The sequence below is a fragment of the Doryrhamphus excisus genome, linkage group LG15 (assembly GCF_037039965.1).
Source record: "Doryrhamphus excisus strain RoL-2023G ecotype Guam linkage group LG15, RoL_Dexc_Guam_v1.1, whole genome shotgun sequence".
Taxonomy (NCBI): Eukaryota; Metazoa; Chordata; class Actinopteri; order Syngnathiformes; family Syngnathidae; genus Doryrhamphus; species Doryrhamphus excisus.
This window is the reverse complement of record NC_136371.1, coordinates 14,462,765-14,476,684: the sequence shown is the minus strand read 5'-3', so window position 1 is coordinate 14,476,684 and position 13,920 is coordinate 14,462,765. Positions and strand designations below refer to the sequence as shown.

At 44.7% G+C, this 13,920-nt stretch overlaps 2 protein-coding genes across 5 annotated transcripts; both read left to right on the top strand.

Annotated features, from left to right (window-relative positions):
* The first annotated feature begins 1,289 nt into the window (after positions 1-1,289).
* LOC131104271 (tubulin alpha-1A chain-like) lies at positions 1,290-2,936 on the top strand. Its single transcript, XM_058051276.2, has 3 exons — positions 1,290-1,487; positions 1,556-1,704; positions 1,771-2,936. The coding sequence occupies exons 1-3, from the start codon at positions 1,367-1,369 to the stop codon at positions 2,749-2,751; spliced, it is 1,251 nt and encodes a 416-aa protein (XP_057907259.1). The 5' UTR covers positions 1,290-1,366; the 3' UTR covers positions 2,752-2,936.
* Positions 2,937-3,731: 795 nt separating this feature from the next.
* rpgrb (retinitis pigmentosa GTPase regulator b) lies at positions 3,732-12,269 on the top strand. 4 transcript variants are annotated; one of them, XR_013629890.1, is made up of 15 exons: positions 3,732-3,870; positions 4,134-4,259; positions 4,331-4,444; positions 4,526-4,588; positions 4,654-4,812; positions 4,915-5,064; positions 5,129-5,287; positions 5,358-5,513; positions 5,602-5,726; positions 5,802-5,990; positions 8,370-8,547; positions 8,710-8,792; positions 8,883-8,942; positions 10,060-11,975; positions 12,129-12,260. XR_013629890.1 is itself a non-coding variant. In XM_058051984.2 (14 exons), exons 1-14 carry the CDS (start codon positions 3,840-3,842, stop codon positions 11,809-11,811), a joined length of 3,324 nt encoding a protein of 1,107 aa, XP_057907967.2. In that variant the 5' UTR covers positions 3,732-3,839; the 3' UTR covers positions 11,812-12,269. The 4 variants fall into 4 exon arrangements, 3 of the variants coding, with proteins under 3 accessions (XP_057907967.2, XP_057907966.2, XP_057907965.2); XM_058051984.2 differs by having other exon boundaries at positions 4,352-4,444; positions 10,060-12,269; XM_058051983.2 differs by having other exon boundaries at positions 10,063-12,269.
* The last annotated feature ends 1,651 nt before the right edge of the window (positions 12,270-13,920 follow it).

Here is a 13,920-nt window from a genome sequence, read left to right as displayed (position 1 = left end):
TTAACCAATAGACCATATTCAACCAAAAAAAGAGCATGATTTATTTCATTTTTTATTTTGAAAACTCATTATAAAGTAAATCTCTAAGCATAAAAAATTCCGGGAGCTAGTCGACCTCCAATTTGTTCATCAATCTTCCCCAAAGTAAAAAAAAAACTAGCTCTGGTAACAACATGATCTTTTAATCATTCATTTATTTTCTACTGCTTATCCTCACAAGGGTCACAGGTATGCTGGAGCCTATCCCAGCTGTCTGCAGGCGAGAGACGGGGTATACCCTGGTCTGGTGGCCAGCCAATCACAGAGCACATATAGACAAACAACCATTCACACTCACATTCATACCTATGGACAATTTGGAGTTGCCAATTAACCGAGCATGTTTTTGGAATGTGGGAGGAGGTTGAGTGGTTAGACGTCACAGCTATGAACCTGAGTTCAGTCCCACCCTCGGCCATCTCTGTGTGGAGTCTGCATGTTCTCCCCGTGCATGTGTGGGTTTTCTCTGGGTTTCCTCCCCCATTCTAAAAACATGCTATGTTAATTGGCGACTTCCTCCTTATGATCAACATTAGCAGCTCATCCTTTTCCTATAAGGATATTTGTTCTGCTCAACCTTCCACAGTAGTTCCAAAATCACTCCCTTACACCCATCTGCAGTTTGATACTTTTCAGAAAAACAAATATATAGTTGATATAGCTGACATTGAGACAGTTTCCACCCATAATGTGATATCAATTTTGTTCCCGTAAGCAAATTCTGGGTTCATCAGTGTGCCTAAGAAGAAACATCTCTCCTTTACAGTCAAATCATGAAGTCCTTTTAACAAGACAGAAATTCAGTCCCTGCATACCGTCACTGGTTGTGAAACATGAGGAGACGCAGTAGTTCTGTGTCGTGTTTCACATTAAGTCCGCTCATTGCTCGTTACTAACGACAACCATTGTCAAAGGTCAGACTTCTTGCTGCTCCGTGCCCCTCCTCCTATGTCACTTCCAACGTTAATGTTTGCCTCTGCAGATCCTTCGGTTACCACAACATGCCGTGCTGTTGCCAGGAAACACTGCACTATAAAGCAGTGTGCTGCTTTTAGGCGAGCACTTATCTCAGGTGAAGAAGAAAACTACTGCTTCAAGAGTTATGGTAAGATGTCAACACAGTCAATAAGATTAATTCCAGTGCTTGAGCTGTGCGAAAAGGGGGTACAACTATACAACTATAGTATACTGGGTATTTCTTGACCTGTCAATCCCTTCTTGGCAGCGTGAGTGTATCTCCGTCCACGTCGGCCAGGCAGGAGCCCAGATTGGGAATGCATGCTGGGAGTTGTACTGTCTTGAGCATGGCATCCAGCCAGACGGCCAGATGCCGAGTGACAAGACCATCGGAGGAGGAGACGACTCTTTCAACACCTTCTTCAGTGAGACCGGAGCTGGGAAACATGTTCCTAGGGCGGTCTTTGTGGACCTGGAGCCCACAGTCATTGGTGAGACAAGACTGGCACGAATAGTCTCAGAGTAAAACGAAGCCTAAAGTAACATATATGTCGACTAGATGAAGTGCGTACGGGAACATACCGCCAGCTCTTCCACCCTGAGCAGCTGATTACAGGAAAAGAAGATGCAGCCAACAACTACGCCCGTGGTCACTACACGATCGGCAAGGAAATCATTGATCTGGTTCTGGACAGGGTTCGCAAACTGGTAAGTCCAGATTAGACTTAGATTAGATTTAGACTTCCAGATAAATGAAGCTCTCTGCCCACATAGGCTGACCAGTGCACTGGCCTCCAAGGTTTTCTGATCTTCCACTCCTTTGGAGGAGGAACCGGCTCTGGCTTCACGTCTCTCTTGATGGAACGTCTCTCAGTGGACTACGGAAAGAAGTCCAAGCTGGAGTTTGCCATCTATCCGGCCCCTCAGGTGTCCACCGCCGTGGTGGAGCCATACAACTCCATCCTGACCACCCACACCACCCTGGAGCACTCCGACTGTGCTTTCATGGTGGACAATGAAGCCATTTATGACATTTGCAGGAGAAACTTGGACATTGAGCGTCCCACATACACCAACCTCAACAGGCTTATTGGTCAAATTGTCTCTTCAATTACAGCCTCACTTCGCTTTGACGGCGCCTTGAATGTGGACCTGACAGAGTTCCAGACCAACCTGGTGCCCTACCCACGCATCCACTTCCCTCTGGCAACTTACGCCCCCGTCATCTCAGCAGAGAAAGCATACCATGAGCAGCTGTCTGTGGCGGAGATCACTAATGCCTGCTTTGAACCAGCCAATCAGATGGTCAAATGTGACCCTCGCCATGGCAAGTACATGGCGTGCTGCCTACTGTACCGTGGTGACGTGGTGCCTAAAGATGTCAACTCCGCCATAGCCACCATTAAAACCAAACGCACCATCCAGTTTGTGGACTGGTGTCCCACTGGCTTCAAGGTGGGCATCAACTACCAGCCCCCCACTGTGGTTCCCGGAGGAGACCTGGCCAAGGTTCAGAGGGCCGTCTGCATGCTGAGCAACACCACCGCCATCGCTGAGGCCTGGGCCCGACTGGACCACAAGTTTGACCTGATGTATGCCAAGAGGGCGTTTGTGCACTGGTACGTTGGCGAGGGGATGGAGGAAGGAGAGTTTTCTGAGGCCAGAGAAGACATGGCCGCCCTGGAAAAGGACTACGAAGAGGTGGGCACAGATACCATCGGGGATGAAGGAGAGGAAGAGGGGGAGGAGTATTAACTGAACACCTTCCAAAAGCAACACTCAATCAATATTTGACCTTCTCAAGCTTCTCATAGTAAAGTTTTTTTCATATAATCATGTTTTTCACTGTACGGAATGGGGCGCCATGTAAAATGCAATGTCATGCTTCTTCTCTGCCCTCCATATGTAAGGATGCATTATAAACTCAAAACACGACAGAAGGAGCACCAACAACTTTCTGTGCAATCCTATGATTCACAAGGTGCATTTGTGTTCATTTTCCAATAAAATCATTCAAAGACACTACATAATGTCATATTTTTAGTCAAAAAATATTGCAAGACAAGTCACATGTAGTATTCTGGTCACAATACGGCATCAGTTACACTGATGAAACATTAACTGCATTAAGCAAAAATGCCTTGGTGGGTTTCAGGAGGACAAATAAACATTTGAGGTTTTAAATACACTTGTACACAGCTAGGAGACTTGGGTTCGATTTCCCCCTTGGGCATCTCTGTGTAGGGTTTGCATGTTCTCCCTGTGTGTGAGTGGATTTTTTCCACATTCCAAAAACATGCTTGGTTAATTGGTGACTCCAAATTTGAGTGTGAATGGTTGTTTGTCTACATGTGCCCTGTGATTGGCTGGCGACCAGTCCAGGTTGTACCCGGCCTCTCGCCCGAAGACAGCTGGGATAGGCTCCAGCACGCCCATGACATTCGTGAGGATAAGCAGTAGAAAATGAATGAATGAAAATACACTTGTTAAGAGTAATGATTTTGGAAATAATTGTGCCATACCAGTGACCTGAAAATAAATAAACGACATTTTAACAGAATACAACAAAATAAAAATAAGATAAAACAAATAATATGTTTAAATAACAAATAAAATAAGCTACTTTTGTGTAGGCCAACCTTAAACTCGTATTTTCTTTAAAGTGACCGAAGAGTCTGTCGCTAAAGCTTCCTTCCTATTTCTCCAATTTGTACTGTCCCTTTAACGTCCCCATGGCTGTAGCCAAGGCGATGTTGTGTTTACTTCCGGGTTGTCGGGTCGCAAAACAAGAGGGAGGACACACGCCCATGACACCGAGCAAAGCGGATTAAAGTGCCGTAAAGATGGCAGGGGAGGCGGAGGACGAGATCCCTGGTAAATAAAATGCTACATTAAAAAAATCTAATGTTTGGAATAAGTCGTCCTTACAGTTATGTTAGTTCCCGCTTCAGTCCGCGTGTTGACGCTAACTTATTTCATGCTAATAACACTCACGTTACGTTGAGTTGATACAAAATGCTCATTGTCATTTAAATGCTTTCCCGATACAGAGATGAGAGCATTTTTATTTTTATGTGTTTGTTCACGACGCAAATTAAAAATAAATCCTTCTTGTTTATGTTCACATTGTCTTACAGGTTCTGGAGCAGTTTTCACATTTGGAAAGAGTAAATTTGCAGACAACGTTCCTAGTAAATTTTGGCTTAAAAACGACATTCCTCTGAAAATAGCGTGTGGGGACGAACACACCGCCTTAATAACGGGTACCCGCTCATATACCCATTTGTTTAACATCCGATACACAATATTCCCTTGTAACTTACTTGTTAGACAGTGATTGTGTTTGTCGTCACAGAAAATGGCAAACTCTTTATGTTTGGCAGCAACAACTGGGGCCAGCTCGGTCTGGGGTCCAAAGTAACGGTGAACAAGCCCACTTGTGTCAAAGGTTTGCCTTCCATGAACTGTTTAATGTAATGTATGTAATGCTATCTCACCGATTCATTGTGCTGTGTTTGTGTGCAATCAGCTCTGAAATCACAAAAGGTGAATCTCGTAGCCTGTGGAAGAAATCATACGCTCATTTGCACGGGTGAGCATCACATGATCTTCTTCAACCTTCTTGCCTCGCATCTCACGTCCTTGTTTCTGCTCCAGCTCAGGGATGCGTGTATGCCGCAGGCGGCAACAGCGAGGGTCAGCTGGGACTTGGTGACTGTGAGGAGAGGACATCCTTCCAGAGACTGGAGTTCTTCAAATCCTGTGGGCCAATCAGAATGCTGGCTGCTGGTTCAAACACGTCAGCTGTGCTAACTGGTGAGACCCTTGAGGTCAAGGGTGTCAGGTGTTGATGGCAGCTTTGGCTGCAATGACTCAATGGAGCTTTTTTCCTCTTTTTGGTTCATCTGCTTGTGTCAGAGAGCGGGGAGCTGTTCATGTGGGGGGACAACTCAGAAGGTCAAGTCGGCTTAGGGAAGGAGAGCCACACCTGCTTGCCACAGGAGGTCAGCGCAGGACAGCAAATCGTGTGGGTATCCTGTGGCTACTACCACTCCGCTTATGTGACAGGTAAGCCAGAACATCTGATGTTGTCTTTCATGGTCTTGTGAAACTGATCTGTGTGACCCACCAGCGGATGGAGCACTGTACACATTTGGAGAACGCGACAGTGGTAAATTGGGTTTGGGAACAGACCAGCTGTCTCGGCATCGAGTCCCTCAGCTGGTGAAGACCATCCCCGATCCCGTCACTCAGGTGGCCTGCGGTGGCGGGCACACAGTGGCCATCACAGGTAGGGAAAATCTCAAGACAGTAATGTGGTTAGTACACCAAAACATGCTCTTTGTGTTCTTCTGTAATAGAGACTGGAGTTTACACCTTTGGCCTGGGTCAGTTTGGTCAGCTGGGACACGGGACATTCATATTTGAGTCACGGCTACCGCGCCCAATAGATCACTTCAAGAAGGGCAGAGTCTGCCAAGTGGCGTGCGGCGAAAATCACACAGCCGTCATCACAGGTCTATGACACCTTTGCTCTTTTTGCCATCACTGTCATCATTGGCGATGTTTAAGTGACTCCCGTCGGCTTTTTTTTTCTTTTTCCAGACAGTGGTCTGCTGTACACATTTGGTGACGGTAGACACGGCAAATTAGGTCTGGGAGAAGAAAACTTCACCAACCAGTTTAAGCCAACTCTGTGTCCACGCTTCCTCAAGTACCAGGTCCAGGAGGTGGGCGTGTTCACCTTCCCTCTCAATTGCATGCATGTTTTCCATTGCAAAGCCTCATAAGGCTGCTGCTCGCAGGCTGTTTGCGGTGGCTGTCACATGCTGGTGCTGGCTCGACCCAGGGATGCGAGCAGCGACACTGTGCTCGAAGACGACGACGTGACAGAGGATTACCTGGAGAGACCGTATGTGGAGCTACTGGGGGACACTGCAGACACCTCCACCCTGCAGCGGAGTGTCCCAGCCAGGGTTCGCCGGAGGGAGAGGGTGCGTTCATAGAATTGTAACGGTGTGCCTCCTGTAATGTACAGTGGGTCTCCACTTTTGGGTGACAACACAGCGCACTACCGTGACGCTTGACATTGATATTCTCCTCTGATTTCAGATCAACATTTAGAGTAAGAGTGACTGTTGGAATTAATAGATTAGATTCAGCTTCATAAACCTCCCCCGTCTCTCTTCAATATGCCGCGTTTGAAATTATATAATATATAGGTTGCCGCTGTTCCTGTAGCAACACAAAAACAAAGGCAACAGCAAAAATGGAAAAATCTGAAGAAATTTATAACAATGCCAAAATGTTAAGAAAAAAAAATGGAAATAAGGATAACATCATCCATCCATTTTCTATGCCACTTTTCCTCACTAGGGTCTGCTGGAGCCTATCCCAGCTGTCTTCGGACAGGAGTGGGGTACACCCTGGACTAGTGGCCAGCCAATCACAGGGCACATATAGACAGACAACCATTCACACTCACATTCATACCTATGGACAATTTGGAGTCGCCATTTAACCTAGCATGTTTTTGGAATGTGGGAGGAAACCGGAGTACCTGAAGAAAACCCACGCATGCACGGGGAGAACATGCAACCCACGTCTTCCCTGATCTCCTGACTGTGTGGCCAACATGCTAACCACTCGGCCAAGAATAACATAATATGAGGAAAAATAATGTCATCTTAGTAGCAAAAAGTTTGAAATATTAACTAATTTGTTATTTATAGTATATACGTACAGTCCCTGACAAAAGTCTTGTCGCTTATCCAAGTTGTAGGAACAACAAATAATAACTTGACTTGTAGTTGCTCAATTGGAATCAGAAATGACTTATATGAAAGGCAAAGCCCTCTAGATTATGCTTTTTATATCAAAATAAAGTTTTGTACCATTCATTGAGTTTTATCATTTAATTAGGACATAAAGGTCAGATTTTGCTTGGACAAAAGTCTTGTCGCATACAAAAAAATTTAGAAATAATACATATACTTAATTTTGAATACACAAATATGTACCTTGGAAAAAAGAATTAATATTGTGTATGGCTTCCATGAGCTTGGAGGACTGCATCCATACGTCTTGGCAATGACTCAAATAACTTATTGATGAAGTCATCTGGAATGGCCAAGAAAGCAGTCTTGCAGGACTCCAGAGTTCATCAGGATTTTTCGGCTTCATCTTCCAAGCCTCCTCCTTCATCTTACCCCAGACATGCTCAATAATGTTCATGTCTGGCGACTGGGCTGGCCAATCCTGGAGCACCTTGACCTTCTTGGCTTTCAGGAACTTGGATGTGGAGGCTGAAGTATGAGAAGGAGCGCCATCCTGCTGCAGAATTTGCCCTTTCTTGTGGTTTGGAATGTAATGGGCAGCGAGAATTTCTTGATATTTCAGGCTATTGATGTTGCCATCCACTCTGCAGATCTGTCGCACACCCCCATACTGGATGTATCCCCAAACCATGATTTTTCCTCCACCAAACTTGACTGTTTTCTGGGTGAATCTTGGGTCCATGCCGGTTATACTGCAGAAGACCTGTTGGAACCCGCATTATTTCTACATTTTTTTGTATGCGACAAGACTTTTGTCCAAGCAAAATCTGACCTTTATGTCCTAATTAAATGATAAAACTCAATGAATGGTACAAAACTTTATTTTGATATAAAAAGCATAATCTAGAGGGCTTTGCCTTTCATATAAGTCATTTCTGATTCCAATTGAGCAACTACAAGTCAAGTTATTATTTGTTGTTCCTACAACTTGGATAAGCGACAAGACTTTTGTCAGGGACTGTATTTTATGTTGTTTGCGTGACAGCCATAGAGGTGATGATGCAACAAGGTGGCAGAAGTGCAACTTATAAGAGCATGGCCTGCATATCCATTCATTCATTTTCTACCTCTCATCCTCACGAGGGTTGGGGGCGCGGGTGCTGAAGCCTATTCCAGCTGTCTTCAGGCAAGAACCGGGGTACACCCTGGACTGGTTGCCGGCCAATCACAGGGCACATATAGACAAACAACTTTCCCATTGAAATACACTGTGCAGCAACCAGGAAGTGAAAAGGCATCTCAAAGGAGGTCTCACATTAAAGGGACATTTTAACGCATGCACACACACAGTTGCAAAGTTGTAAATACATTATGGTGTTATATTTGGGGAAAAATATATTTTCATGTAAAACCATTTTTTATGTTGTAGACATTTGGCTAAATATATGTCAAAGTGAAAGTTATGCTTGAAATGTATCTTTTCACGTTTTACTGCAAATGTTCTTATTTTCTGCAAATTAGTAGGACTGTGAATGCTGCATGTGTTGAGATCCACCATATTTGTTTGTGATTTTTCAATTGGCTCACCCTCCAAAGGAACGATCACCGGACCAGTTTGGGACCATGTTCAGTACGTTAAGCACCGTCACATCAGGCGACCTGCAACCACCGCTTCCTGTGTCCGGCCACAACATCCCACCTTCATCAGAGCTAGCCCCCAGAAAGGTGCTCCATAGCGCTCATCAACACGGCAACGCTGGGTCAATCCACAAGGGTAATTACCTCACACCCATTTTCTCATCTGGTTTAGTAGTCGATAACTGTAAAATACACCCAAATGTTCTCACAGTGGTAGAATGGTTTATTGCTTTTTTAATGTTCTTCTCTCCGGTCCTGATCCAAATGCAGCATTTTTTAACATGTTGTATGTGTCTAGAACTGGCTGACGACCTTGTGGAGAGCCTGAGTGACACAGACAGCATGAAAGGTTTGGGAGAAACCACCAATTTCCTTAACATGGTGAGAAAATTTAAACCTAGCCCCTATGGCTAATTTATTGTGTTTACTGTGATGGCTACGCTAATGTTTCCCCTATTTTTGGGCTGATAGACACATGTGATGAAGATGGACCCTGGCAATAAAACCCTCACACTTTCTCCAGTTCATAAGGTAACTCACATATTTGAGGTCTTCATCCATAACGCAGGGCCCATTGAGGTCTGCATACAGAACCTTTAAAACCTGGAACCTGCCACCGGTTTCACAGATCAACATGAAATCTGGTGGAAGACGTCTGTCGCGACAGGATGAACAAAAACGTCAGCGTAACCCACGTTCATAAATGCGCAGGAAGCAGACTATTTTTAGACTACTACTATGGTTAGAACCCATCGTTTTGTGTTGCAGACTCCCGATAAGCTCGCACTTAATGGTGGACATGTCCAATGTTTATGGACTCTAAGTTGTGTCAGTGGAATTTAGGAGTGAGTATCCTTCGATGGAGGTCCAATTCTAGTTATTATTCGTGTTACTTGGTTGAACATTACAAAATGACGCCTTTTTGCTGTTTTTTTATTGTTAGCTGTATTTTTTGTATACGTCAGAGGCCAATAAAAAAAGAAGAAAATGGCCCCAAGGCCGCATTTGGACATTTTGAGCACTCTTGACATGAAAACAGTATCTCAAAATGCGGTGTAGCATTGAATGGGCCCTCTACAGTGGAAGTGCAATTCTAATTATTCTTAGTGGTATTGGTTTGCACCTTTATTTGTTTCGTAGTTACATATTTTTGCTTTTTTTCCCTCAAGCAGTGTTTAATGGGCTCTCCTCAAGAGACAAATAATGCAGGTCCTTATCTAGTTATTATTAATGTCTGGCTTTAACATTACATTTTTTTCTAAAATACAATATGCCTTTTTTCTTCAAGTAGCGTTGAATGGGCCCTCAACGCAGGACAAATATAGTTCACTAATGGAGGTCCAATTCAACTTATTGGTTTTAGCATTGATATTTTTCTTAGCTTAACTGCACTCAAAAAGGTAAAAGCATCAGTACGGAAGTGTGCATATTGAGACTCCCTGCTATATGTCCTGCAGAGGGTTTCTGCAGAATCCATGTCTTTGGTTGTTTGAGATGAATAGCAAAATGCTAACAAACCGCTGAGCCTGTAGTGATGTTTATATATCTTCAGGTATTAGGACTTGATATCCATTATTGTATACTTAATTTCTTCACTCTGTAATGCATGCCTCTTCTCTATCCTCTTGCTTTCTTGTTCCTGGGATAGAAGAAGGGTAAGGATGGTATGACTTTAACGAGTCAGAAAGAGAAACCATTAAAAGATGGAAAGGCACTCACCAAGCTTCTCAGGAGCTCAAGCGCTCACTCTCAAAAGATGATTATGGCCAAGCAGAATAAAGAGAATCACGTCACAGCCTCCACTAAGCCGAGGGAGGGTGTGAGAGACATCAGGAAGGTGCCGTCCAGACAACAGCTCGGGAGTCAGCAGTCGAAGGCTGGCAGGAAACTGCAAACAGATAGTGAAGCGGGTTCTGGAACACATGTGCACGATCAAAGCAAACCAACTACAGTCACGAGTCAGTCGCCAGCCTTCACTTTAAGAGATGCACTTAAAACGAGCCCTAGGGGGAGAAAGAACTCAAAATCCAAAAATCCCAAAGCATCAAAGAATGAGACAAACAAAAAGGAAGTACCAAAGTCCGAAAACTCTGAAGAAGCGCAAAGTTTACCCCTGCTTGCTGGAGCGGCTTTGTTGCTCCAGGAGGTGGTGGCATTCAGCTCGCCTTTCCCATCTGAGAGCCGCCGCCACGCGACCACAGACAGAGTCACCCCGTCGGCCAAGCATCACGCTACGGAGAGCATCAGCAGCAGTCCTGTCGCCCACAGTCAGACAGCCGATCAAAGAGGAAGACAAAACATGAAGGACTCGGGCACCCAGGATGAGGAGGAGGAAGACCAGCATGGGCAGACAAGCGCAGGTGCAAGTGAGGAAGAGGAAGACCATGTGGAGAAGGGGTCAAGTGCAGATGCAAGTGAGGAAGACCAGAAAGGGAAAGGAACAAGTGAGGAAGAAGTCCAAAAAGGGAAAGGACCAAGTGAGGAAGAGGACCAGAAAGGGACAAGACCAAGTGAGGAAGAGGAAGACCAGAAAGGGACAGGACCAAGTGTGGATGCAAGTCAGGAAGAGGAGGCTGAGACGGGACCGAGTGCACATGCAAGTGAGGGAGAGGACCAGAACAAGAAGGGATCAGATGCAAGCGAAGAGGAAGAGGGGGAGGACGAGGAGGAAGAGGATGAGCAGGCCAGTCGTGAGAAAGTCAGCCAAGCGGATGACAGCGACACTCTTCAGCCAGAAGATAAGTCAGGAACGGATGACAAGGAAGAAAGCGAAAGTGCTCAAGAGGAGGAAGAAGAAGAGAAAACATCTGAGAGGGACAGTGAGGATGAAGAGGAGGAGAGCCCGGGTGGGGGCGTCCAAGAAGAGACGGAGGAAGATGAGGAAGAGTCTAGCCTTGAATCTGAAAGTGAAGAAGAGTCTGAAAATGACAAGGACATTGAGGAAGAAGAGGACGACGAGGAAGAGGAGTCTGCGTCTTCAGAAGGCAGCGTTGAAGGTGAGGAAGAAGAGGAACATAGTGAGGAAGCAGGAAGCGAAAATGAAAGTGAAGAAGGCGAGGAAGAGGAGGAGGAGACTGAAAACGAAGAGCAGAGCGAGGAGGAAGAGAGTGAAGAAGAGGAGGATGAGGAAAACAGTGAAGAAGAGGAAGATGAGGAGGAGGAGGAAGACAGCGAAGAAGAAGAGCAAGAAAGTGAGCAAGAAGAAGAAGAAGAAGAAGAAGAAGAGGAGGAGGAGGAGGGGGAGGAGGAGGAGGAGGAAAAGGTTGTCAAGAAGAAAAAATCTAATGTCAGAAGTGCAAAAAAACATGGTGGGCCAAAGTCGCGGGTCAAAGGTCATGCAGCTGGAGAGTCTGAGGAGTTCTGGGACAATGTTCTACCTCAGTACCTCAACCTGAAATAACATACACGTACCATGGATGTACTGTACTTGCTGTGTTCTTTTCAATAAACCTTCCTCTCATTGCATGAAATGCTTTTCATAAAGTAGCCACTTGCAATAATAATAAATGCCACATCAATGATGCTCCCAGGGGAACACTTTTGATTGGTCGCTTACAGCAGCAGGTGGGACTTTTTTTTTCCTCCAATCATATTAGCGATTCTAGTCCCCTCTGTAGTTGTTGTGTGTAGTCTCTCCATCCCATAGTAGTTCCAGCTCCACATCAAAACACTGATGCTGTCCTTGTTTTTGGTTCTTTAATATACCCCCTTTTACAGGATTTCAGCCAACAACCTGGTCAGACTAGCAGTGAAGGTGAGGAGGAGGAGGAGGATGATGAAAAGGAGGATGCAGAGCACATGTCCACCCAAAGGTTGGAGGAATCTGTACAAAGTCCTGACAAGCTGGCCGAAGAATCTGCTCATGATGAAGATGACTCGCTGAAGAGACCAGTCAACGCAGCACCAAAGGTTAATGGGGCCGAAGATAAGACAGATGGCAGCACCACACCAGCCAATGGGACAGCAGACATCCTCCCTAAGAGCCAATCAGGCTCCACCAAAAAGGTGCAGAGATAAAATACAATGATTGTTGGACTGTATGAAGGTCGACTAATTCCTTGTGGTCTGTTCCAGCTGTCTTTCTTCAGGCGGCTATCCAACTCTCGGACACAGCAGGTCCAGACACAGCCCCCATCCCTGGCTGAAGCCCATGCTGGTTCACACACAAGCCCGGAAAATAGCAAAGGGCCTCGCTCCAGCACCTGCAGCGTCCTCTGATACCAAGAGGCCAAATTGATGAGAACTCAGACCATTTGTGATCTTTCTATTCCGTTAAAGTTGCTCTGATCACGCTCTCCCTCTAAGTGGCCTACAACAGAGCCACCTTGCATACCAGGAAGGTACACATGTTGCTGGTGTGGTTTGGATGGAGCCGAGCCTCATTGTGTGTGCGTGTATGTGTGTGTGTGTGTGTCTATACCAGGGGTGGGCAAACTACGGCCCGGGGGCCACATCCGGCCCGCCAAGTGTTTGAATACGGCCCGCCCAATCTTTCCAAAGTATTTCATTTAAACTCAACATACAACCTGGCATCATGGCCTGAGCCAACCTTATGATGGTTTTATCAATTTCGTTTTTTGACATGGTCTGTTGTTTACAAAGTGCTCCTGAAAAAAGGGACACAAGCACATAATAATAATCATTCATTCATTTTCTACCACTTTTTCCTCACGAGGGTCGCGGGGGGTGCTGGAGCCTATCCCAGCTGTCTTCAGGCGAGAGGCGGGGTACACCCTGGACTGGTCGCCAGCCAATCACAGGGCACATATAGACAAACAACCATTCACATTCACATTCATACCTATGGACAATTTGGAGTGGCCAATTAACCTAGCATGTTTTTTTGGAATGTGGGAGGAAACCGGAGTACCCGGAGAAAACCCACGCGTGCACGGGGAGAACATGCAAACTCCACACAGAGATGCCCGAGGGTGGAATTGAACCCTGGTCTTAATAATAATAATAATTAGTATTATTATTATTCGATTATTATTAGATTATTATAATTATTATTAGAACTATTATGATTATTATAATTATTATATTAATGCTAATTATTATATTAATTATATATAATATTATTGTTATATTTGCATATTTTACATAATAATAATATAATAATTATTTTAATTTTATTGTAATTATAATATTTTATTATTTTTTAAATATTTAAATATAAAATAATAAATAATAATAGCAGATTGCATGACAATTTTACAGATACAATAATACCAGGTGGACTGTTACGTGTAAAATATATAGTATGCCCCCCCCCCCCGTAAATTTTGTCATATCAATGCGGCCCGCGAGTCAAAAAGTTTGCCCACCCCTGGTTTATACATTATTTGTTGTGACAATGTTTTGGTTTTTAGCACCTGAGCACTTTTAAGCAAAAGTGAAACAACTAACTAAAGTTTTCCAAGAAATTTTGCTCAATGTGTTATTTATTATAACTTGGTAACAGGGTATATTACATAGTCCATCGGGGGTGTCCAAGCCTTTTCCACAG